Source organism: Furipterus horrens, unplaced genomic scaffold, assembly GCF_987537825.1.
Source record: "Furipterus horrens unplaced genomic scaffold, mFurHor1.1.pri manual_scaffold_5, whole genome shotgun sequence".
Taxonomy (NCBI): domain Eukaryota; kingdom Metazoa; phylum Chordata; class Mammalia; order Chiroptera; family Furipteridae; genus Furipterus; species Furipterus horrens.
The window spans coordinates 34350179-34371746 of NW_028327175.1; the positions used below are offsets into that span (position 1 = coordinate 34350179).

The window sequence follows — 21568 nt, forward strand, 5'->3', positions numbered from 1 at the left end:
CCTGGGACAGAGTCGTGAGCAATTTAGAAGCTTCCTTCTAGATGTTCCTGATGGGACCACAAAACATGACAGATGCCACTGAGTGTACCTTGGAGGAGGCTGAGTGCACACGCCATCAGAGTTTATGGATATTGCCTTGTTTACTGCCACTGTGGAGAGCATTCAAGCGACAGGGCTATCTATTTATGGCAGACCCAAGTCCACCAAATGCATCGTAAATGCCCAGAATAGATGAGCGGTGAAAGATTGAGCCCCACCCTGAGTGCTGGCCTGTGGTGCCCTCGTAAACGGGGGGAGAACTGACCTGCCACCCAGGACATGACCAGGACCCCACTGCAGGCGCCTGAGCTGATCCACTCTGACCACCACGGGCTCATGGCACCCTGGGCATTTCTGGCATTTTCGTAGCAGACTGGGCCCAGGAGATCAGTTAGCACTCCTTTATCCATCTTCTAGAAGCTCCTGCATCTCATTCTCTAGGAAATGCATTGTGGCAGTTTTACTCAGTCACATGCATCTTTACCCACGTGTTAAACCCCTGAGAAGGGTGTGCACTTTGGTCAGGCTTCACTCACTAAGAATTTCTGATGGATCTCTTTTTCAGAACCACTGTGCAGCCTGCTGAAAGCTCAGGGTGAAATGTGAACACGATAAAAGTGTTTAAAGTGAAGGGAAACAGTGTAGATTTTTGGTCTTCCCTAGAACTAAACTGCATGAACGGGGCCCATTTGCTCCTGTGTCCCACAGATGTGCATGGAGCAAGCAGAGTCGAGACATAAAAGGAGTAACCAGGGAGCAGGAGTGAAAGCAGAGGATGCCTCCAGACCCCTCAAAAGTGCTGGGTGGTTATCCCCCTGACCACAGCCCACAATCGTGACCCTCTCTGCCCCGCGAGTGTGCTCAGCACCTGGCTGTACAGGATGCTGTAGAGCAAAGGGCTCCAAAACCTGGGTGGGCTCAGAACCCTCAGATGCTGTGACAGGCAGAATAGTGACGCCCAGAGTTATGCCCTAATCCCATAACCTGCAGATGAAATTAGGTGACTCATCAGCTGACAGAAAAGGGAGATGATTATGAATTATCTGGAAGAACCAGTGTGATCATAGGGTCCCTAAAAGGCTGAAGACAGTATGTCAGAGAGATGCCATGTGAGAAACTCACTGGCCATTGCTGGCTTTTCAACAGAGGAAGGGGTCCAGGTTGCAGCATGGGGGCGAAGGGCAGGATTCATCCAACTGTGGAGCTTGACACACACTTTGGGGTACCCTTGAATTAAGTCCATTTTAACACCCACATGCTCTTAGGCAGCAGTAATGCATGCTCTGTTTGCCAGAGTCTGGGCTGGCTGTGGGTACCCCAGGCCTGCATGGGTCGTTTACAATCTGCCTTAATACTCGCTGTTGGGGGATTTTCAGCACCCTGGACAGCATTAGCCCAACTAGGGACTGGTTTCAAAGGTGCTTAGAAAGGCATGTGCTGGGTCTTCTTGGGGACTGTTTCCAGTGGCATGTAGCCAAGGACATAATGGTCTCAGAGTGTCAGGTCAGAAGCAAGCCCGTGTGTCAGGACTCACACCATAGACCTGACCCCTGGCTCGGTGCTGGTGGAGGAGGAAAAAGGGAGGAAGAGGCTGGGGAGGGAGGGTGAGAAGGGCAAGTGAGCACTTGAGGAGTTGGGGAAGAGGCACTGTTCCAAGGTCTCCAGAACAGGCAGGTCCTGGCTGTGGGCTGCAGGAGGGCTTGGTGCATGGACGGCACCGAGGAGTGGCTGGGAGCAACTGGGAGTGAGTGCATGATGCTGCTCCTCTGAGACAGTAGGAACCTGAACGATAATCAGCCTTTTAGTACCTTCTTGACATACATTTAAGTCTTCGAGAAAGTTTTAAAAGACCAAAGGCAGTGTTTCTGGTATAACCTCAGGAAAAGCCAGCCATCCCCCAGCTCCCTGGCCAGGCTCACTTGAGTGTTTTGGGGTCCTGGGGTGGCTGTGGGTTCCCTGTAACAATTCTCCACATCAGGCTGCCCACTTTGCCTGAGACAAGCCTGCGCTCCTGCTGCCTACGTGGTTCCCCTTCACGTACGTGGTCATGACAGACCCTCCCTATGGTGCAAGTACTCTAGGTACAGGGGCTGCTGTGGGCCAGGGACCTGTTCACTTCTCCTTGGAGATCAGCCCTACAATTCCTACAACTTGTGTGCCACGAGACCCCACTGCAAAGGGTGTGGATGTGGCCTTCTTCGAGGCCCCTCTACCAGCCTGCTTGGCAGTGGGACCCCCTGCCATTTTGCCCATGAATTTGCTGGGTGCAACCTATGGCCACTCAGACAGTGCTTTGCAGGACCCCAGACTGCAGGGCCCCAGGAGCCAGCCGCTTGGAGAACAGGATGGACTGTGATGTCGAAGCCAGTCTGAGTGCTAAGCAGGGTCAAAAGGCGTGAGGGTGCCTGGATGCCACAACCACAGGTCTCAGGGTTAGCGTATAATGGGGTTGGGTGATCTGTGAGTGAGGGGCACACAGGCTGGGCCCTCCCCATGCTCAGCAGACCACGCTGTCCTGCAGCTTCAGGTGTGTGTCCTGCTGCAAATTCTCCCGCTGCCGTCTGTGCCGGGCGAGCCGCTGAGCCAATGCAACTGCCGGGACCCACAGTGTGGGCAAGAAGGACAGGAATGCACAGACAGCCAGCACCCAGCCTGGGTAGGACTTCTGCTGCCGCAAGGGGAACAGATTCTGCAGAGACACAAGGCCACAGGGTGAGCATCTGGGGAAGGGAAGAACATCACCCCACTCCACCACCCTGGATAGAGCGAGGCTGACCCTCACTCAGCCAAGTGAATGTGGAATGTGTGGGCAGCTCCACCCCCAATCTTCCTGAACTGAAGCAGCAGGTTGGTTCATTCCAGGTGGATGAATGGAAAAGGCACAGAGCCAGGGGCTGCTCCCTCAGCAGTGAGAGCACAGGGGGCTGGAGTTTCAGGACACAGGCCGAGCCTCTTGTGGGGACTGGGCTGTGACAGACAGGCCTGGAACCTAGGGGCTGTGTCCTGGAAAGAGCCGCCGTGACCCCCTGACCACCCCGAGGGAACCTACAGGCTCAAGGTGGCCTCAGCCTGACCTGCTGTGCATCATCAGGCCTTGTGGTCCCCTTCTCTCCCCTCTGCTGGAGGGAAAGACAATACATCAACTTCAGGCCCTTCTTTTGAGGTTCACAAGGCACTACTGTATGAATCTAATTGGATGGTAATATTTACAAAAATTCTTCAAGAAGCATAGCACCATTTTCCTCCTGCCCTTGGTATCTTGGGCGCTCCCCTTTCTAAGGGGAATTTGAAACAGAATTACTTCCACACTCCCCACAAGGGGGGCACAGCGAGGTTCAGAGTGGTCAGTTGGGGTGGCAGGTCAGCTAAGCCATGTGGCTCAGCCCTCTGACAGGGCTTGGTGGCAGTTCAGTGACGCAAGCCACATGTATCTTGTCTCATCTCAGACCAGGAGCGAGCAGTGTTCAGTGCCTGTCCCCATAGCACTTGGAAAGTGGGGCTCTGTGTGCGGGGCTACAGAGACCTGTGATGTCACCAGAGTCTGATAACTGCCCCAGTCCTTCTGCCACTGGCTGAGGTGGTCCAGACTGCCAGAGTCACCTCTGATGTCCCAGGGGACTCTAGAGGTCCATTGGCCTTGGGTCCCATAGAAAAGGCAGCCTAGCCTTGGCTGGTGTGACTCAGTGAGTTGCACACCAGCCTGCGAACCATTCCCAGTCAGGGCACATGCCTGGATTGTGGGCCAGGTCCCCATTTGGGGGCGTGCGAGAGGGAACTGATCCACGTTTTTCTCACACATTGATGTTTCTCTCCCTCTCCTTCTCCCTTCCCTTCTCTCTAAAAAATAAATTTAAAAAATATTTTTTAAAAAAGAATGAAAGAGAATGCAGCCCACATGGTCACTGAGGGTACAGATGTCCATCAGGAGGGTCATCCTGGCCCTGGATGGCACCAGGGCCAGGCCAGGCCCAGCCTGAGGCAGACCCCAGGGCCCCTGGGTCCCCATCCAAAGGACCTACATATTGGGGGTCCCAGGCCCTATAGCTCAGTGTTGTCCAGGCCAGGAAGGTCATGTAAGCCATGAAGATGGTCAGCAGCAGCAGGGGGCTGATGACCTTCCAGGTCACCCGCCAGTAGAGGCCAGGCCGTCTCCCGGTCATCCATGCTATGTCGTCACAGAACCTGCCAGAGACATCGGGCTTAGGTTCTCCCACCTGGCCTTGCATCTGCAAGCCCCCACACTCAGCTAGCGGCTTCATCTAGTGCCACCAAGATGTGACCTGTGTGAGCCCACCTCCACCGTCCTTTGTCCCCATGCCTTCCTGAGCAGCCACCTAATGGGCAGCCCGCTCAGATCCTGATAAGGACTCAACCTCCCATTGACATGTGGCAAAGGTCTGAGTGAGCAGGTTAGTCTGTATGAGGAAGGGGGATGGGCAGGGGGTGATCCCAGGGGCTCCTAACCCCCACCAGATAGCAAGGAGGAATTCAACCCAGCCCTAGGCAGCCCCTGGGTGAGGTGCCCCTGGACAGAACTGTGGGTTTCATCACTGGGAGGCTCAGCCATGGGTGAGAAGCAGCAAAGCCCCTGCCAGCCTAACTGTGGGAAGGAAGATGATGCCTGACCTGGTGCCCTCAGTGTCCAGGGTGAAGAAGCCACCTGTGAGCTTCCCTGCCCCCAGGAATCTGGACAGAGTTGACCCCAGATGTGCAGCAGCTGCATCCAGGAGCCAGTGGAAAGGCAGGAACCTCCTTGTGGCCTTTCCTCTGCTTGCTCCCTCTACCCCAGCTCTACTCCAGATGGTTCCTGAGTGTGTCCTAAGACCCTGTGTCTGGTTGAAATCCAGAGCTCACTGTCCACATTACCAGGTCAGCTGCCTCTCACTTCCATTCTCCAGGTGGGCAGTGTCTCACCTTAAGACAAGCACACTGGTCCCCGTGCCCACAGAGCAGAGGTGGAGGCCCTGGATTTGGTGACTCCCAGGACCCCTTGCGGCCAAGGACAGAGAGCACAACCTTCAGGGCCACTGGGGCAAAACTGAGCTTGGGGTGGCAGGTGTGAGTGTGGGTCTAAGTGTGGGGGTGACAGGTACAAGTTACAGGTGTGAGTAACAGGGCTGAGTCCAAGTGACAGTGAAGGTGTGAGTGTGCAACAGACCCAAGCCAGGTAGGGATGGCAGGACCAGTGCTGAGTTTTCTTAGAGGCCTCTAGCAAGGCATCTGGGGAGGGAGGACCTTCTGGTACCCTAGTGTCTATGTGTCCTTGAACTTGAGGAGTCTGCCTCATGTGGCTGGAGACTGGTCATTTTGCTGCTTGCCTCCCCACAGGCTGTGAGGCCAGCACAGCCAGATGGACTGGTCCTGTGAGGGCTTCTGTGGACCCCTGGGAGCCACCCTTGGGTATGTGTGAGGAGGGGCCTCAAGTAAGTCTGTCTCATCCCCTTAGGTGCCCTGGAGACTGACTGCCATGATGCCCAGACACTGTATACAAGGGATGCTGGGAGCAGAGGGGCAGGACCTTAGCCCCAGCTGATGCCAAGGGAAGCAGAACTCACTGTTCCATGCCGTAAACATAGATGACACCAACCACCTCCAAGAAGGCGAAGATGATTAGGTTCAGGGAAGCAGCGTAGTTGTCGAAAATCTCGAGCCAGTAGTTCCCAGACTGCAGCGTGAAGCAGGTTGCCGAGAGGAAGCAGACCAGGCAGACGGCCCCTGTGGGCACAGACACACACCGGAGCAAGTCACCCTGGCCACTGCCCTCCCAGTGCCTCGGCCCTTCTCTCCTGTCTGCCTGTCTCCACCAACTAGCCCCGAACTGTGCCCAGAGGGCAAGAGGATGCTGGGATTGGGCTCACTGGGAAGTGTGGGAGGGGATCCCTGCTCCCTGCCCTGCTGACCCTTCGCACTCCCATAATGACCCTTAGTCAGTGCAGGGCTCCTGAGTCCAGCCCTGAGATGTGACAAGGCTGGCCCAGCACACCATGGGGACTGTGAAAAAGCCCTTGAGCCCTCAGGGAGGAGGGTGTCTGGACAGTGAGTAAGAGCAGAACAAAAGCTTTGAGGCAGGGGAACTGTGAGCACACTCACCAGTCAGGACCTCCTTGGGGACCCATCTTGGCAGGACCCGCATATCCAAGAGTGGTGTGATGATACCTTCCAAGTTCCCGAACATTGATGACAGCCCCAAGGTGAAGAGCATCACGAAGAAAAGCACAGCCCACACAGGCGCTCCGGGCATTTGCAGGATGGCCTCCGTGAAGACAATGAAGGCCAGGCCTGTGCCTGAGGCACTCTGCAACACATGCACAGCCCACGCTGGGACGCACGTGCATGGGGCACCCAAGCTGTGATGCAGACACAGATGCTCCTCACGCTTGGACACACGCACCAGCCTATCCTGCACTGTGCAGTACAGGTGCATGCACACACTCCTCCTGGCATCAGGGCCGGGAGGGTGGTCCTACTTTATCTGGGCTGAGCCAGGACTACACAGGTGCACTTCTGAGTGGAAGGAATGTTTTCCCTTTAACAGCCTGCAGCCAACATGTGACATGGGACCCAGGGCCCTTGGATGCAGGCACCCAACAAACCACTGCCATGAGGACCTGCCTCCTAAATGCCCATCCCAGCCTACTGCCCTGGGCCCCAATGGTCACCTGGACCTGTGTACAGGTGCTCAACTCCTGCCACAGCCAGCGATGCCCACTGCCCCGATCAGCTGTCTGCAGCAAGGCCAGGCCCCTTAGTACCTTATCCAGAAAGTCTTGCAGACGGCAGGACTCCAGGTGTAGCCTGGCCACCCTCTCGGTCTGGGTTGCATTCAGATGTGTGAGGACAGCAGTGTAGTCATCCCTGGAGATGCTCTGGTCTGGGAAATCGAACTCATTGGTGAGGCTGAGGATGTTTCTGCAGGGACAGAGAAACTGAGGAAGCACCTAGTGGGGCACCTGGCACCCACAAGCGAACATGGCCAGAAACGCTCAGAAGGACCACAACAATCCCATGAAGGTCAGCCCCTCTGAGTGTGGCAGGGTCTCGAGGACACTTGTGGCTGGATGGCAGGTGGGGGTGCTTATTTACTCCATGCACACTGCAGGGAGAAAGGCTGTCTGCAGCCTCAGAGGGGGCCTCAGACCTGGAGAGGATACTCCCCTGTAGGGTACAACTGGGCCTGAGGGGTGGCAGCTCCCTTGCCTCCTTGGCCTGTGGGTCCCCAATGGACACTGGGTGCCGCGTTCCCTAAAAGTTCCAAGAAGGGTTGGGGCAAGCTCTCTGCTCCTCCAGCCTCACAGTTGGAGCATCACTCCATCGTGTCCAGGGTTCCCGGCTCAAACTAATGTTGCAGGTGTGTCTATATTTGCAAGTCCGCCTATTCGCTAAATTGATCTGTACCCTCGATATCAACACCGATGGCCCTTCTGCCAAGGTCGGCCAGGCCACACACTGCCTTTCTGTTTCATCTCCACTATGGACAGTGTGCTCCTTTTCAGCCCAGTTAGGGCCACGGTTTTCACATGTTTTGTGCTTTTGGGTGGTGATTTTGCTGTTTAAAATGTCCCCCAAGTGTGGTACAGGCATGCTGTCCATAAATGCAGCAAGATCAAGACATGCCACTCAGGAGGCTTGTCAGGTTGATTTCTAGTGCAGTTAATAGGTCAACAACTCGTGTTCGCTAGATGTCTCAGTGGAAGCAACTAGAAGAACCAAGTAGGAATTATGGTGCTCACCAAGGCACGGGCCCCATAGCCCCTCCAGAACATCCACCCATCCTGGGAGCACCACCTGTCCCCTTCCTCACGCTGTGCACTTGGCCTAGCACAGTAGAACAGGTGTCACAGCAGCACCATGGACATGGCTGGATCACCTTCTGGGGACTCTCAGGGGGGCCCTTCCTGCCTCTCCCAGCTCCTGGGTTGTGGCGTGTCACTCCAACCTCTGCCTCTGTCATCATGTGGCCTCTCCTTGTGTGTCTGTGTGTGCCTTTCTGTCTCATATAAGGACACTCTCATGGATTTGGGACACCATTTCCAGTATGATCTCATCTTAACCAACACTATCTGCAAAGACCCAACGAGGTCATGTTCTAGGTTCCAGAGAGATGCACACTTTGGGGGATACTCTCTACCCTCCTCCCCTAAGGAAATAGAGTCATTGAGTGGGACCCACAGTGCAGCAGGCCCCAGCTAGGGGACCCAGGACACTGTGCACACCTGTCCAAGCAGCGCCCGTAGTCATTGGCCGCCTTGAACCCCATGACAGAGAAGACAGCAATGGAGGCATAGAGGGAGGTCATGCTGTTGACCAGGGCGATGGTCACTGCATCCTTCTCACAGTCGTTCCTGAGCAGACATAGCACATGCTATGGTTAGGATTCCTCAGACAGGAAACTCAGAGGGGGACCGCTGCTGTAGCACCCCCATCCTGACATTCCCCACGCTGCACCTGGGGCTTCTTGTATGTGACCCAGGAACACTGTGCCGTTCCTGGTGGACTCAGGACAACCTTGGCCTCCTTCCCGCCCACCCCCTCCTCACCAGCCCCTCCTGCCAATTCAAGCTCCAGGCAGCAGAGGTGGTTTAACTGCACACAAGCTACTGAGGGTGAGAGTTGAGACAGTAACATGTCAACACAGCCTGCGGCCCAGCTGGCCCTTTGCCCCCCATCTCCTGTCCCTGCCCTCTCTGAGGGTTAGAAATAATGACACCCCTAGGAATTAGGTTTACGGGCGTCACAGGGCCTCTCACTGTATAGTTTACAATGCCATGGTCATTGTCCCTACAATCAGGTCTCATAACAGTGGCTGTGGCTCCCTGCAGAGCGGAGGCCTGAGTTCGCTTAGTTACTACAGTGGCATTTCTGCTCCATGACCTCATGCACCACACACGTGGTTCGTGTTGGGTGGTGTCCGCCCCATATGGTCTTGTTCCTGGGTTTGGTTATCTGGGCTTTCTTCCAGCAGTGGCTTTGGAACGTGCCAGAGGCTGCCATGCAGGCGCTGACCTCCAGCCCTCAGGGGATGACTCAGTAGTTGCTGGAATCCCCAGAATATGATCTCATCTCAAGTTCACATTAGGCCGCCCTCTGTCCCAGGCAGGAAGTCCCATAAAGGCATGCTGAGTGAGCACTGGGACAGGCGTGGCCCTACCTGAGTGGGTTGTAGCTTGCAAACGCAATGTGTCCTCCAGAGGCCAAAGATAGAGAGAAGAATATTTGGGTGGCTGCATCCAGCCACACCCGCGGGCTCTGGAGAGTCTGTATCTAGAGAGAAATAGAAGAACCTGGTGCCACAGACACACCACACTGGCCCTAGTGCCTACTGTCACAGGACATTTCCACCAAGGCTTTCTCTGGGGCAGCTATCATGGGTGGTGTCATCTGCTCAGGCCCCGAGGACAGTGAAGGACCATGTGTGAGGGAGCATACTTGGAAGGGCAGTTAATACAGCAAAGTTGGCCTCCTGTCCTGTAACATGTCAAATAAACAACAGATCCTGTCCACATGGGACATACAGGTGCTGAGAACTTGGCTGTAAACCTCTCAGGGCTAGGGAATGGGTCTGAGCAACTTGAACCTGCCTGTATTTATCTTTTCCTCTCAGACCTGGTGAGTTTGAGTGACTTGAAGTTGCCTAGGGTGGGGTCCACCTACACACAATGCCCGGTGTTTCTGCTGCCTAGGGACCCTGGGCAAACACCCTTCCACACACAGGTGTCCCCTTCCCTTCTCCTGGAGCAGTGCACTGCCTGGAGAGCCTGGGACAGGCCATGCAGGCCTGGAACCTCCCAGGGAATGCTGGGAGTGCTTTAGAAGGGTGGTGGGCTCTGGTGGGCAGGCCCCTTGGTCCTGTGGGTCCTCACCTGGTGGAGCTATGCAGCTGGACAAGAATCTCAGAGGTGTGGAGTCCAGAGCACTCGGGATGGGACACCAGGTCCTCAACCAGCCTCTCCCCTGAACCCTGGCCCCTAGCACCAAAATCTGCATGTCCCAAGCCATGTCCTCCTCTTGTTCCCTTTGCTCTGACACTGACCTCCTCCCTGAGGCCAACACTTCTCTCCTCCTCATCCTCACCCCACATGGCAAGGGCATGGGATAGCTGGGCTGGGCTTGGCTGTGGCCCTGACTTGAATGTTTCCTGGTGCCCAGACTTCCATTTGAGACCCACTTACGTTGGGAGTGAACAGGTAGGTTAACCCTTCAGCCGCCCCAGGCAGGGTGAGTCCTCTAACAAGGAAGATCGTCAGAACCAGGTAGGGGAACAAGGCTGTGAAATAAATTGCCTTAAAAAAAAGACCAGATTGTGAGGTTTTTCAATAGTGTCTGTTCCACATAAAAATCTGTAGAGAAGCAAGATTGCTGGAAATGCCTCAATGGCCAGTGTCACATTATTCATCTGGGATTCTGGTCGAGCCAGGGCAGAGGGCATAGTGAAGGGGGGGGGGCTTTGGTCAAGCTTGGAGGGTTTGGAGCTCACTGTGATGGTCACATGTAGATTCACGTATGCATTTGTGTCCATGGGTCAGCTGAGTTGGGCACTGACTTCCCAGGAGATGGCCTCCCTCTTGTTTGCACTATAGGCATTCAGCTCTTGCTTAACTAACACCCTCTTCCCACCCCCATCCTCTGTCCTCTCTCAAGGGTCTTGATGTCCCACACCTTCCCACACCTCTCCCACATCCCACATGGCACCCATTCTTAGTCACGTTTGGGCAGGAATCCACACACACAGCGTCCACACAAAGTAAATTTTAAATGGATGTTCTTGCCGGGACCAGTGTGGCTCATTGGGTTGGGCATCGTCCTGCAGACTGAAATGTCACTGGTTCGATTCCCAGTCAAGGAGCATGCCTGGGTTTTGGGCCAGGTCCTCAGTTGGGGCATGTGAGAGGCAACTGATCAACGTTTTCCCCACACATCGATGTATCTCTCTCACTTTTCCCCTACCTTTCCCTCGCTCTAAAAATAAATAAATAAAATCTTTAAAAACAAAAAAAAAATAAGTAGACCATTCACGAGACTTCCAGCCAAGACAGAGGCGTAGACAGACACACTGCATCTCCCTCCACAACTAAGAAGGAATACAACTACATCAAAACTAGAAATAACCAGAAGTTCCAGAAAATATATTTGCAAGGAAGTCCAACAAAGATATAAAGAATACTCATTCAGATGGGTAGGAGGGGCGGGGCTGGGATGGAGAGGACGTGGTGTGGTGATGGCAGCAGTGGTGGCAGTGGCAGGCTGGCAGAAAATGCAGTCACACATTTTAAAAAGTCAGTAGGGACACCTGGGGAGCGTTTCCAGCTCCTCACCAGACCACACAGCTCACAGTCCCAGCACTGGGGAAAATCAAGCCCCATTGCTTCTGACTGTGCAGACCAGTGGGGGTTGGGGTGGAGACAGAAACTACCAGTCTCTCGGCAGAGTTTTCTTGTTTAAAGGGCCCCCATGGTCCTATAACGTCTGCAGACCTATCCACTCTGGGAACGACAGCCAGGGAAACAGCTAGAGAGGTACCAGTCTCATACGAAAGTGGGAGAAGTGCTTGGAAAAGGGGCGCATGCTGGGCAAGTGGCATTGTTCCCTCTCAGACCCCCTCCCCCATGTATAATGCCACAATGTGGTGAAACAGGTCTCCCTGTACTGACGAATATCTAAGGCTCCGCCCCTTACAATGTAATAAGAGCAACAGCTCTACCTAAGACATAGAGGCAAACAAACAGGAGCCTGTCAACGTGAGGAGATAGAGAAGTATAGCCCAAAAGAGGGAACAGATCAAGGTTCCAGTGGGAGAACTAAGTGATGAGGAGATAGCCAACCTAACAGATGCAGAATTCAAAACACTGGTGATAAAGTTGCTCACAGGCTTGACAGATATGCTTGAGTATGCCAAATGCATAAGGGAAGAAGTGAAGGCTATGCTAAGTGAAACGAAGGAAAAGCCACACAAAACCAATGGTGAAGGGAAGGAAACCAAGGTTCAAATCGATGATTTGGAATATAAGGAAGAAAAAAACAATCAACCAGTGCAGAATGAGGAAACAAAAATTTTTAAAAATGAAGAGAGGCTTGGGAACCTCTGGGACAACTTTAAAAATGCCGACATCCAAATCATGGGGATGCCAGAAGGAGAAGAGGAAGAGCAAGAAATTGAAAACTTGTGTGAAAAAATAATGGAGGAACACATCCCAAATTTTGCAAAAGAAATAGACATACAAGTCCAGGAAGCATGGAGAGTTCTGGGCGAGCTGGACCCAGAGGGGACCACACCAAGACACATCATGATTAAAATGTCAAAGGTGAAAGATAAAGAGAGAATCTTAAAAGCAGCAAGAGAGATGCAGAGAGTTACCTACAAAGGAGTGCCTATGAGACTATCAGCTGGTTTCTCAAAAGACACTTTGAAGGCAAGAAGTGACTGGCAAGCAGTATTCAATGTGATGAAAAGCAAGGACCTACAACCAAGATTACTCTATCCAGCAAAGTTATTGTTTAGAATGGAAGGGCAGATGAAGTGCTTCCCAGACAAGCTAAATCGAAAAGAGTTTGTTATCACCAAACTATTATTATATGAAATGCCAAAGGGGCTTACTTAAGAAAAAGAAGATCAAAACTATGAACATTAAAATGACAACAAATTCACAACTGTCAACAACTGAATCTAAAAAATAAAAACAAAATCCAACTAAGCAAACCAGAATAGGAACAGAATCATAGGTATGGGGATCATTTGGAGGGTTATCAGCTGTGAGGGGGAAGGAGGAGAAATGGGGAAATGGTGCAGGGATTAAGAAGCGTAATTGGTTGGTACAAAATAGACAGGGGGAAGTTAAGAATAATATAGGAAAGGGTGAAATCAAAGAACTTATATGCACAAGCCATGGACATGAACTAAGAGGGGGTGGGATTGCTGGAGGGAAGTGGGATACTGGGCAGAGGGGAGAAAAAGGGAAAAAGTTGGAACTACTATAACAACATAATCAATAAAATATACTTTTTAAAAAAAGTAGCTAGACTTTCGGTCAAGATGGTGGCACAGCAGAAAAGGCTTGCCTCCTTGCCCAGCCACATCAAAATTATAACTAAACTATAGAACAACCATCTTCAGAACCATCCAAAATCAAGTTGAATGGAAGTCTCACAACTATGGAATTATAGTAACCACATCTATCCAGATTGGTAGGAGGGGCAGAGATGTGGAACTGGCTGTTCTCACATTCGTATGTGATGAATAAAAATTCTGGAGGGATATCTCAGGAGCAAGGTGTCCCAGCCCCACACTAGGCCCCCCAGCCCAGGGTTCCAGGGCCAGGAATTTAAGTCTTCATAACTTCTGGCTGCAAAAACCATCAGTGAATGAGTTCACAGAAGAAACTTCTGGAGTCTCAAGCAGTTCCTCTTAAAGAACCCACACATGGACTTACTCAGGACTCACTCCCTCTTAGCTCCAGCACCATGGGTAGCATACAGGGAGGAACTAAAGTGTCTGGTATCAGGTTGGGAGCTGGGGGACAGCTTTCTCCCAAACAAAAAGGCAGGCAGATGCCATTGTCCCTTTTCTGAACCCTCCTCCTACAGAACCACAGAGCCAGCAGGCAAGTGCCATATCTGAGATTCCACCAACCTGGCTAACACTGTTTGCCCCACCCTGGTGATCCCCTGAGACTCCATCCTACCCAATTTCTGGCCTACTCAAGCTGTTAACAGTAACTTTCCCATATGAATGGCTGGTCTTGGCTCATGCTTCACAACTTCCTAAATTATTTCAAACAAGCAACAGCTGGCCTCAGTGAGTCCCCAGCAACCTCTTGCTAAGTGGCCCCACCTGGCACTATCAGCAGCCAACTTATATTCACAGCTTGTCTTTGTCTAGAAATTGCCAAACCACTCCTTGCAACTGATTGATCTGGGTAAATCCCAACAGCAATCAAGGCTCAACTACAAGAGGAGGGTATACTCAGCCCACACAAAGGGCACACTTTGAGTATCCAGCTTGGGTGACAGGGGAAGCTGTGACAGGGGAAGTAGGCCACACTACTGAGACAGGGAGTCATAGCTGCTCTACCTAGTACATAGAAACAAACACAGGGAGGCTGCCAAAATGAGGAGACAAAGGATCATGGCCCAAATGAAAGAACAGATCAAAACTCCATCAAAAGAACTAAACAAAAGGGAGATAAACAATCTTTCAGATGAAGAGTTCAAAACACTGGTTATAAGGATGCTCAAGGAACTTAGTGAGGACCTCAACAACTTTTAAAAAATCCAGTCAGAAATGAAAGATACACTAATTGAAATAAAGACTAATTTATAGGCAAACAACAATAGAATAGATGAAGCTGAGAATCAAATCAATGATTTAGAGCATAAAGAAGCAAAAAACAATCAATCAGAACAACAAGGAGAAAAAAAGAATCCAGAAAAACAAGGATAATGTAAACAGTCTCTGGGACAATTTCAAGTGTTCCAACATTTGCATCATAGAGGTGCCAGAGGAGGAGAGAAAAAGAAAGAAATTGGAAATCTGTTTGAAAAAAATAATGAAAGAAAACTTTCCTAATTTGGTGAAGGAAATAGTCATGCAAGTCCAGGAAGCATAGAGAGTCTCAAACAAGATGGATGCAAAGAGGACCACTCCAAGACACATCATAATTAAAATGCCAAAAGGTTAAAGATAAAAGAAGGAACCTTAAAAAGAGCAAGAGAAGCCCTTGTTGGTGTGGCTCAGCGGATTAAGTGCCAACCTGTGAGCCAAGGGGTCGCTAGTTAGATTCCCAGTCGCGGCAAATGCCTGGGTTCCGGGCCGGGTCCCTGGTTGGGGGTGTGAGAGAGGCAACCACACATTGATGTTTCTCTCCTCTTTCTTCCTCCCTTCCCCTCTCTCTACAAATAAAATAAATAAATAATAAAATCTAAAAAATAAAAAAGAGCAAGAGAAAACAGTTAGTTACCTACAGGGGAGTTCCCATAAGACTGTCAGCTGGTTTCTCAAAAGAAACTCTGCAGGCTAGAAGGGATTGGCAAGAAATAGTCAAAGTTATGAAAAGCAGGGACCTACAGCCAAGATTGCTCTACCCAACAAAGCTATCATTTAGAATTCAAGGGCAGATAAAGAGCTTCCCAGACAAGAAAAAAGCTAAAGGAATTCATCATCACCAAACCATTTTATATAAAATGTTAAAGGATCTTATTTAAGAAAAATAAGATCAAAACTATAAACAATAAAATGGCAATAAATACGTAGCTATCAACAAATGAATCTAAAAAACAAAGCAAACAAGAAGAACAAAGACAGATTCATGGATTTGGAGAGTGTTTTGATGGTTGCCAGATGGGAGTGGGGTGTGGGGGAATGGCTAAAGAGGTAAGGGGATTAAGTACAAATAGATAGTTACAGAATAGCCATGGGATGTAAAGTACAGTGTAAGAAATGAAGTAGCCAGAGAATTTATATGTATGACCCATGAACATGAACAATAGTGTGGGGAGTGCCTGAAGGAGTAGGGAGTGCTGGGTGGAAAGGGGCAAAGGGGCAAAAGTTAGGACAAGTGTAACAGCATTATTGATAAAATATAATTTTAAAAATAATAAATAAATATAATGAACAGTCTTTTTTCACTGTCCCCAAATACAAACTGACTTTGGGGGTCACCAGGACACATTTTTAGAGACTTTCATACCACGGTTGTCTGGAATCTCTGGCTGGATTGTTTGTTTGACTTCATGGCTGTTCTCATCTCTCTCAGTAATTCCAGTCCTCTCAAGTGTGAAGACCGTCATGTGAGAGTAATTGTAATGTCCACACACCCACTGAGGAACACCCAGGTGCACATGCACATTTGGGTCTGTGCAAGAGCCACACAACCACAACTGGAAACTAGGGTCAACAAGGGCCTGGACCTGTATGTGGTGATTTAAAAAAATAGATATGATGCTGGACTTCTCTACATCAAGAAGAGGAGCAAGGGAAGCCACTGAGCTGGGTATAGACTTCGGAAGCCATGCTTGTGAGCCAGAGGTGCAGGCTCCATGGTCCTTTCTGAGTGGAAATGATCAGTACACTTTTTCTCATTATGTAAGTCTCCTTAAGAGATGATCAATTGCACATAAATGCTAACAATGTACTCGGTGTTTATAACACATCATAAATAAAATGCACAGGGTTAGGGAAAGGTAGGTTTTCAGTTGTGAGTACATGAAACACACTTCATTCTTGTATTATTATTTATTAATTGCTATATTATTTTCCATATGAACAACTGTAAACCCACTCTTGACATACCCTGTATAACAACAGCAAAAACCCTGGGAGGAAGTGAGCTGTAGGCCTAGGAGTTTCTTCTACCACATACAACGCTGCTTGAAGGTGGACCATGATGAGCTACAATCCCTAATTCAACCCTCAGATAAAACAAAGCATTATAGATAATTAACCAACAAAGGACCTAAAGCAGGACCATTAAAATACTCAGAAAAGAGAGACACAGGAACAAAGAACAGATTTGACAAGTAGAAAACAAACATAAGTGAGAGACTTATACCAACCAGATCAATAATCACATTAAATATAAGCGGTCTGAGCACCCCACACGAAAGGTAGGGATTGTCAGATGGGATTTAAAAAAGCAAGAAACACACTTTAAACAGTGACTTCAACAGGTTAAAAAAAGAATGGAAAAGCAGGGTCAAAGAAGGCTGGGTGGTTATGTTAATATCTTAATCTACTTCAGAGCAAAGACTATGACTAGGATAAGGACAGTCACTCCATAGTGATAAAGATGTCTATTCTCCAAGGAGATATGACCGTCTTGATGTCCATGCTCCTCCTAACAGAGCCTCTAAACCAGACACAAACACTGCTAGCAATGTGTGTGGTGGGGTGAGGTCCTCTGCAGCTGGAGGGAGCAGGGGCGTGGGGTCTGCTCCAGGAGCTCTTACCTTCCCTGTGGATTCAATGCCTCTGATGACACACAGGTATACAACTGCCCAGCAGGCAGCCGAGCAGACCAGCAGCTGCCACTGGACGGAACCACTGTGGTCGATGTCGGCCGTGATGTTCAGCGTTTGCCGGTACCAGAAGTAGCTCACAGTGCTGCTGCCCTGGCACTCCTCCACGAACCCTGAAACCAGCAGATCTCATCATGGGCTGGCCAAGCAGCTCAGGTGGGATTCGGACTTTGCAAACCTCCGCCCAGGAGCGAGTCTACACCTAAACTGTCCTGGAGCTGCTGCTGAAATGCTGGGCACACTGGGCAGGACTGATACTCTCCGCTGCCCAGGATGTCCAGGATGGCCAATAGGGTGGATATAGGGAGGTTCCAAGCCCAGACTCACTTTTAGGCACCTGGGCCGGCCTTGTTCAGAATGAGCGAAACACAAGTTTGTACCAGCCATAGGTGGGAAGGGGAAGAGGGTGAACACAGCTTCATGAGCAAACTGCTGAAAAAACGACTGTTTTCCATGTTGCACAGGTCTAGCCAGAACCAACACTAGGCTCAGGTCTGGACCTAAAGAACCTAATTCAACCAAAGCAGCGATCCCCTCTCTCACCCTCTCATTGCTGGGCACAGGCATGGCTCCGAGGAGCTGCGCTCTGTCTGTGGGCCCCAGCATCCAGCAGTGAACAGAGACACAAGGTAAAGAGAATCAGATTTCAAACATGCTATTTTAGGGCAACAATGTGGGGCTCAAAGCTAAGGCAGAGCACAAACTTGCCTGGTCCTTGGTATTACCTGTCCGATTGACATCCAACGGGCAGGTGCTCCAGGGCAGCGGTTGTTGGAAGGAGTTGAGGAGGTACCACAGCACCCAGGTCAGGACGGTGTTGTAGTAGAGGCTGACCAGGAAGGACACGGTGAAGCAGCCCAGGCCTGTGGGCACAACGACAATCACCATTCTCCCTGTTACAGACTGTCCTGACTCAAAATCCACCATTTCTGTTTTCCCACCACTGGCTGCATCTGGCCCCTGTTCAGCATTCTCCTCCATGCCCATGAGCTCCCAGGACATGTGGCTCAGTGTGTACACAGGCCCACAGGACTCGGGACGTGGGACAGCCCATTGCCTCCTCCTCGTGCACCCTGAGCTCACCCCACACAACACCCTGCACTCAAGTCCTTCTTCAGGGGAACAAAATGAGGCCTCCTCAGAGTGTGACCAGGGAGTGCTCCGACAGGGACGCTGCTGCCTGGCTCTCTTTGCACCTTTAGACCAGGATCCCTCCTTTGTCTGCATGTTCTGAACCACAAATGTGTGCTGGCAGCCCCCCACCTCCCATCCTCCCCAGCAACTGTGGGCAGGGGTCCAAGAAAGGCAGCATACCAACTCCACCCAGGTGAGGAGAGATGGCCATCCACACCCCGACGCTGCCTCTGCGCAGGCGCTGACCGATGGCGAGCTCCATGTGGAAGAGCGGGATTCCTTCAAAGGCCAGGGCGATAAGGTAGGGAATGAGGAAGGCCCCTGCAAGGACATGGTGGTCAGCAGAGGGAGCCACGTGGGCCAGAGAAGCATCATGGCCTCCCTGAGAGGGGACAGACCACACCTGGGGCCCAGTGCTGTTGTTTTAAATCACTTGGCTGCATCCAACATGTTGGTGCTTTGGAAGCAGTTTCATCAACCCATAGACTGTTCTGTTCCTACTGAGACCCTGTGACCCCCGGCTACAGGCTCTCCCAGGACACAGAGCTGACTCATTCACACAGATCATCTGTCCAGCTGCGCCCTGAGTTGGGTGGGAACAATCTCTGTCCCTCACTTACCGTGCTGTGGGAGGGATGGAACAAAAATTTGGTCCCCGTTGCTGAGCTGTAGGAACAGAGTCCCAGCCTCTCCCAGAGTCCATAGACCCGGGCACCAAGCATGATAGGAACCTGCAGCTTCTGCTGGCCTGGCCTGCAGATGAGGCCAGCTATTTGTGCCCCCAGGCCCTGTGGATGTCCCTCAGCTGTTGTGAGGAGACTAGGGTCCCCAGCAGCTGGGGGGTGACCTTCCCCCACAGAGAGTGAAATGGTGTTTACCTCCATCTCTACATGCTTTGCTCAATTCTGTTACAATGTTTCCTAAATCTTATATTTAAAGAGAAAGTTTACAAAGCTGAATAATCCTGAATGGGAGAGAAAATAATAGTCAATGTAATGAACTTGTGCAAATTAGAAATATGACACATTATCTATTTATCACTTACTCCTCATTTTCAAAATAATCAGTGGTGGTAAAAGAGAGAATAAAAGGGCCTTCACACACGGAAGGATGTTTTTTTAGCAGAAGTGTGAGTCAAAGAAACTGAAATATTTCAAGACATTTCACCAAGTGCCTTTACATCTGCAAACAGGCCCTAAAGAAGTATTTCAAAAACGGGCACAAAGGCCCATAGGCTCAGGTGGTGACAGGGACTGCTGTCAGCCCTCGTGGAGCCAAGGGAACAAGCCCCCACGGCAGCCCCCCAGGCAAGGCAGCTCCGGCTCACAGCCTGTGGTGATGGGGATCCAGGAAGGTCAGTTCCAAGACTGCCCGGGCATGTGGCGGCACTGACCGCGGTAACTGGCTACGGGTGGTGAAACGTTTACAGACATTAGTAACTACCAGCATGTCCAGCCTTGCGTCAAGCCTGCTTCCTGTCACCCTCTTTCCTGATGCAAAGGGCAGCAGAGGGGCCACAAGAATGACCACCGCCTTCAGCCTGTCAGGGTGTTGGGAGCTTTCCCCCGGCCTTCAGGGAAGCTTGTTATCAGGAGGCCCAAGGCCCAAGGTGCTGTCTAGTCCCAAACCCCATAAACGTTCGACACCCCTGTGGGCAGCCATGACAGGTGAGTTTCCTCCTTCTCTCTGTCTGCATTTTCAAAATGTTCCACATGCCATGAATCTTCTTATAATCAGGAAAGAAAGTAGACTTTAAAGAAGCGCTGTCCTTACAACCAGGGAAGCTGTGACGAACGGTGCTTTTGTCTGCTCTGCTCTGCGGCGGTAGGACCACGAAGCCCCAGCGGAGCCCTGTCTCCCTGTCTCCCTGACAAGACTCAAGCCTGTCCTCTGTTTACCTAATACCTCCAGGACAGCCACCCATTTGCCCTTGAAAAGGGAAGAGAGGATGTCTTACCAGAAAATGAGGCATGAGAGCTCACCCACCCACAGACTTTCCTCATCCCTCATTTCCTGGGCAGGGGAGGCCAGAGTAATTGCCCCCAACATGCTCCTACATTTCCAACCAGAGACCTCGTGGAGTCAGGTGATCACCGTGAGGGACTCTCTGGGAGCCCTCAAGTCTGACAGGAGCAGAGGGTACCTTCAAGTCAAGTTGACCTGGCACTGAGCCAGGACCCCAGAGAAGAATGAGCCTAGCCTGGGAAGTCCCCTGCCCATCATGTCAGGAGACAAAATCTGACAACGATCCATAACAGCCATCAAGAGTGGTTTGTGTTTTTCTGTGCCCTCAGGTCCCCAGCACTGAGAGTTGGAAGTGACATGCACATTTGTGCTGTGCCAAGCAAGACAAGTGCATGGAGTAAGAAGCAGGCTCACTGCTTTAGTTCATGTCCTGACCGTCAGTAAAATCACACACCCTGGCCGGTGTGGCTCTGTTGGTTAGAGCGTCCTGTCGTGAGCCGAAAGGTCTTGGGTTTGATTCCCAGTCAGGATACATGCCTAGGTTATGCGTTCAGTCCTTGGTTTGGGTGCTGGCGAGAGGTAATCGACCAATGTTTCTCTCACATTGCTGTTTCTCTCCCTCTCTCTCACCCTCCCTTCCCCTCTCTCTAAAATCGATAAGTATGTCCTCAGGTAGAATTAAAAAATAAAATGAAATGAAGTAAAATAACTCCAATGGGGCTAAATTTCCCCGTAGGGTCCATGTCCTACTGTGGAGACCCACTGCTTAGAGACGCTTGAATCCAGAGTTCTTTCGAAAGGAGCAAGGAGCCTGCAGCACGAAGACTCAGAAAGTGAAGGCCGGGCCAGTCTGCAGCCACAGCAACCCCAAAGCGAGGCTGGGTAGAAGCAGCATTTGGAGGGTTTGACTGGGTCCCAAGAGCTCCAGTGCCCTCAGACTGGACTCCAAAGGGACAAATTTCTCCCTGGGTCATGGCGTATCACTAACCCCCAGGAGGAACACCTTCCCCCAAGGGCAGGAACCAGTGACAAACCAGTCTGAGATGCAACCGCTCTCCTCTTCTTCCAGCTGAGGATGCGGCCTGGGCACAAGCTTACCTCCGCCATGGCTCTGGCACAGGTACGGGAACCTCCAGATGTTGCCCAGGCCCACGGCAAACCCCACACAGCTCAGAAGATACTGGAGCTTGTTGTCCCACTTGGGCCTGTCATCCTCGCTGCTGTCCCCCAGTGGGTCTGGTTCCGGGGTACACGCCATGCCTGGTCTCTGGCACCCTGCAGACTCAGCTCTCGAACTTCTGCTGGGGCTTGAAGCCAGGAGCAGTCTCCCCTTCAGGTGTATTTTATGTGTTATTTAAAGGAAAACCGTAGAGCCAGTTAATTGGTAACTCAGGCCGGGCCCTGGTTCTGGCATGCAGCCCCT

General features: G+C 51.3%; 1 protein-coding gene across 1 annotated transcript; it reads right to left on the reverse strand.

Moving 5' to 3' along the window:
• Positions 1-115: 115 nt before the first annotated feature.
• SLC6A18 (solute carrier family 6 member 18) lies at positions 116-21403 on the reverse strand. Its single transcript, XM_090276252.1, has 12 exons — positions 21244-21403; positions 18361-18501; positions 17772-17909; positions 16978-17159; positions 10209-10319; positions 9188-9300; positions 8253-8381; positions 6792-6948; positions 6130-6334; positions 5595-5754; positions 4059-4221; positions 116-2728 (listed from the first exon to the last, which is right to left on the reverse strand). Exons 1-12 carry the CDS (start codon positions 21401-21403, stop codon positions 2537-2539), a joined length of 1851 nt encoding a protein of 616 aa, XP_090132378.1. The 3' UTR covers positions 116-2536.
• Positions 21404-21568: the final 165 nt, after the last annotated feature.